This window comes from Monopterus albus, unplaced genomic scaffold, assembly GCF_001952655.1.
Source record: "Monopterus albus unplaced genomic scaffold, M_albus_1.0 scaffold62.1, whole genome shotgun sequence".
NCBI classification, from domain to species: Eukaryota; Metazoa; Chordata; class Actinopteri; order Synbranchiformes; family Synbranchidae; genus Monopterus; species Monopterus albus.
The window spans coordinates 499,215-502,989 of NW_018127942.1; the positions used below are offsets into that span (position 1 = coordinate 499,215).

Consider the following 3,775-nt stretch of genomic DNA (forward strand, 5'->3'; position numbering starts at 1 on the left):
TTGGTGTGCGTGGCCTGGGTGCCCGGGCATTATGGAGGGGGGGGGGGTTCCCCTCTGCCCTATGCTTGGCTTTGTTTCGCCATTTCCAGCTTGAGGGGGTGGTATCCTTGGAAACGGATTTGAATTTCAAGCCAATTTAGGGCCAGAGAGAGATCGAGGGCTGGGTAAGTTGAGAGGGAGCCAAAAGCGTTTCCAGGGGTTACTCTAGGTAGTGATGCTGCAGTCAGGGGGGCTTTATGGCTCTACCTAATGTCCCAAACTTCATGTGATGTTGTGTAAAGTAGCCAGAGTTCATATTCATAAACCGTTTCACAGTGCTAACATGGATAAGTAAGCAATATGTGTACAAACTGAGCATAAGAGGACATGCCAACAATCTCCTTTTAAATTAAACCAAAATAAGAAGAACTACAAAACACATTTGATCATCATTTGTACTCAGCTTCATTATTTAAAAACACCTCAAAAATTATTGTCTTCTCCAATTACTGACATCAAATTAAAACAGTTTTCAAAGCTGGTTTATTCTTCTCTTCAGAGGTTTGGTCTTTTTAAATATGCATTATATACAAAATAATATTATAAAACATATAAAGAGCAGTGTGTCATATTTAAATTAAACTCTGGAAATAATCATTTAAAAAATTACATTATTGGTTCTGTAGTTTTGAAATTTTATAGGCAGGCAGTGGTATGACAGTCTTTTTTTGTTTTGAGTCTGTTTTTCTCAGTTGGGTTGCATAAAAACACTTTTCTATGCACACATTTATCTCTTGGATCTTGCTGGCACAGCACTGACTATTGTGCTTCTGTGGTTTTCTTTTCAAATCCCTGTTGATTAAAAAGTATTTTCCCCACATATATATGTTTTTTGTAGTGCAAATGATCCAAGAGCAGACAAGGGCACAAATTTAGCATTCATACACCCTCTTGTAAGGCTTCTAGTGAATTTGGGCTGCATACAATCTTCACCGTTGCATGGAAAAGTCCAACCAGCCATTTTTGCCGTGATTGACAGTTGAAGATTCGTTTCAGACATTCATATCTCTCAGTGTTTGTGAGGTTGGATTGTGACGGTGGGTGAATTCACTTGTCTCGATCCTGAGTCTTGCATAGCAGGAGAATCTGGCAGGACTGAGTGTGGTGGGGATTTGGAAGGGTCAGATTTTAGGCACCTTTTTAACTGATTGGTTGGCTGTCAAAAGTCATGATTATCACAGAAGGCCAGGTCATTTATGACAAGCAAAAATCCATCTTCGCCTCCTTTTATTGTCCAGGACGGCCGAGATTATAAATTAATATTTTACTAATGCTCTGTCGGTCTTCACGCCTTGCGTAGTTAGTCTTTTCGCCAGTACGTTTAACCGTTCTCACAACTGAGAGGTCCTTCACTGTACATGTTTTGCATACAAACACTCAGTCAACATAAAGTTTCTCAGTTTTTTTTTTTTTTTTTTTGCAGAGCAGAGGTTTATGCCCTCTCCAGTTCTCAAGTGTTCCAGAGCAGCAGTGGACATCTTAAACAATCTCCAGTCTCTTCTCAGTATTTGTAAACAATCCAGAATATTATATTCTGCCTCAGTTGTGTCTTTTTCCTCATTCCCCCCACTTTCAGACCCCTCACAGTTTATACCTGTGAAGAAAAAAAAGAGGAAATATAAATATAAAATAGAACAAAATAAAAGCACAATAATCCCCAAACTAAAATCTCCCGCTAAGTGTTTTAATGGTGCTTTTTGACATGTTATAGCTCAAATGCTCCAGTATCTTTTATGATATTTTACTTGGAAATAAACATCTGAAAAAAATTCCACTAAAAGCCACAGGATTAAAACATAGCACCTTAGAGACCAAGCAGGGCCAAATGTGTGAGAAATCAAATTAAGTTCAGAGTTTAGGTCATCACATGGCCAAGATAAAGATTACCCAGTGTAATTTACAGAAAGCAACACTGCAGCTGATCGGGCTACTTCCAGCTAAAGTCCAAATACAGCTCTGCAGTCTTTCTAGAAATAGCATCACACACTGTCAGAAGTGTTAGTGCACTAGTGAGGGATAGTGCACTTGGGACAAAATGACGCATTTTGAATTGGGGGGGGGATCTACGGAAATGCTCATGAAGAAGTGATTTTTTTTTTGGCTTACCTCAGTTGCTATGACACATTCCCTCCTTTCCTCTGCTATAACACATACTGACTGGTACATGGAATCTCTTGAGGAACATATCGTTGATATCCTACACTCTGGCTTTTCCCTGCAAACACAAATCACAAGGTCCGTTAACGCAAACTAGAAGCACATGGTAAGAGCTATGCATTAGGCACGCACATGTAAGGAGTCAACAAAGAGGATCTGGGCAGTTTGTAGCAAAGCAGTTGTCAAATATATATAAACTCTGTAAATGAAGAACAATGTATGGCAATGTAGGTTTCAATAACAACTGGGGCTCACTGTTGAGTTCAAACAACTGACTTGTGGTATTCTGTGAGAGCTCTCATTAGCAGTCATTTCCACTCAGCACAGCTCTATATGTACACAACTGTATAGACAGAATAAATGGAGGAGACTTATGGAAATGTCCTAATACTTAATTGAATGTATTAGCACAATGTAAAGCAGAGGGTTACAGTTGTAGCTTAAAAAGTTTCCTCTTACCTGTACATTCTACTCAAGGGCATTTTATCTTCTAAACACTTGTCATAAATAAGACCTTTTTCCTCTTGTGACTTTTCATCCTTTAACTCCTTTGATTTAGAGTTGTAAGAGTCCAAGTGATAGTTTTTATGGATAAAGTTTGATTTCTCTGTATCACAGTCCACCTCCAGGCTGATTTTGTGATTGGTGTTTTTCAGCTGTGACGCTGGTATTAGGTTATCCCTCTGAGCATTTGAGAAGTTGTTCATAGTCTCTGCGTCTCCACTCTCCCTTTGGGCCTGCCTGTAGATGTGCCTCAAAGCCAGGCCCACCATACATAACAGCACCAGCAGAGCCACCAGCCCCACAGCCAGAGAAACCGCCGCCCACTGGAAGTTGTCTTGAATATCTCCATCGATTACAGGAGAGGTGACATTGATGAAGAACTCGCAGCGAGGCCCGGTGAAGCCAGACAAGCAGATGCAGGTAGATGGGGGTTTGCCTGGCCCCCCACCCCCTGTGCAAAGACCCCTGTTAAGGCAGGGGCGAAGGGAGCACTCGTCCAGGACTCTGTCGCAGTTGCGTCCACCGTAACCCGCAGGACAGATGCAGGTGTAGTCATTGATTCGGTCTTGGCAGGTGCCTCCATTGAGGCAGGGGTTACCGGCACATTCATTGATGTTGATTTCACAACGCTGACCGGTAAATCCTGCACGACAGCTACACATTCGCAAGCCACCAGGGGTGATCAGACACAGGCCACCTGAAGAACAGAAGAAGAGTTAGTATTTATATATCAAGATTTTCTCCCTCGGAAAGAGAAACTGACATTAACCTTCAGTATGATAGAGGTGTTTCATCATCAAGGCATTTCAAAATTAGCAAGCATGTGATCTCCATAAACTTTCCCACCAGGCCTCATCAGTTCACACATCTCCTTCAAATCCACAGTGTGACCACAGCACCGTGTATTGTTCTCCGAACACAAAACAATCCCAGAGCTCTCCGTGTTTATGAGATGACAAAAATCGAGCTATGCTGGATATTTGTCCCCTTTCATCAACAATCGCAGCATGCTGCAATGACATTTCCAAGCTGCTGCTCTGAGCTGCTAAGTGTTTATATGCAGGACAATAAACAC

The 3,775-nt window shown here is 41.5% G+C and overlaps 1 protein-coding gene and 1 long non-coding RNA gene across 3 annotated transcripts in view; one reads left to right on the forward strand and one right to left on the reverse strand.

The window, feature by feature from the left end:
• Positions 1-3,775, forward strand: part of LOC109962160 (uncharacterized) — a 25,779-nt gene that overhangs the window by 7,025 nt on the left and 14,979 nt on the right. The gene's annotated exons all lie outside the window — the stretch shown is intronic.
• dll4 (delta-like 4 (Drosophila)) overlaps positions 1,440-3,775 on the reverse strand; it is an 8,425-nt gene continuing 6,089 nt past the window's right edge. The window contains exons 9-11 of the mRNA XM_020603618.1: positions 2,656-3,397; positions 2,146-2,254; positions 1,440-1,633 (exon numbers count right to left, since the gene is read on the reverse strand). Coding sequence (XP_020459274.1) covers positions 1,628-1,633; positions 2,146-2,254; positions 2,656-3,397 — 857 coding nt within the window. The 3' untranslated portion in view covers positions 1,440-1,627. The remainder of the gene's footprint in view (positions 1,634-2,145; positions 2,255-2,655; positions 3,398-3,775) is intronic.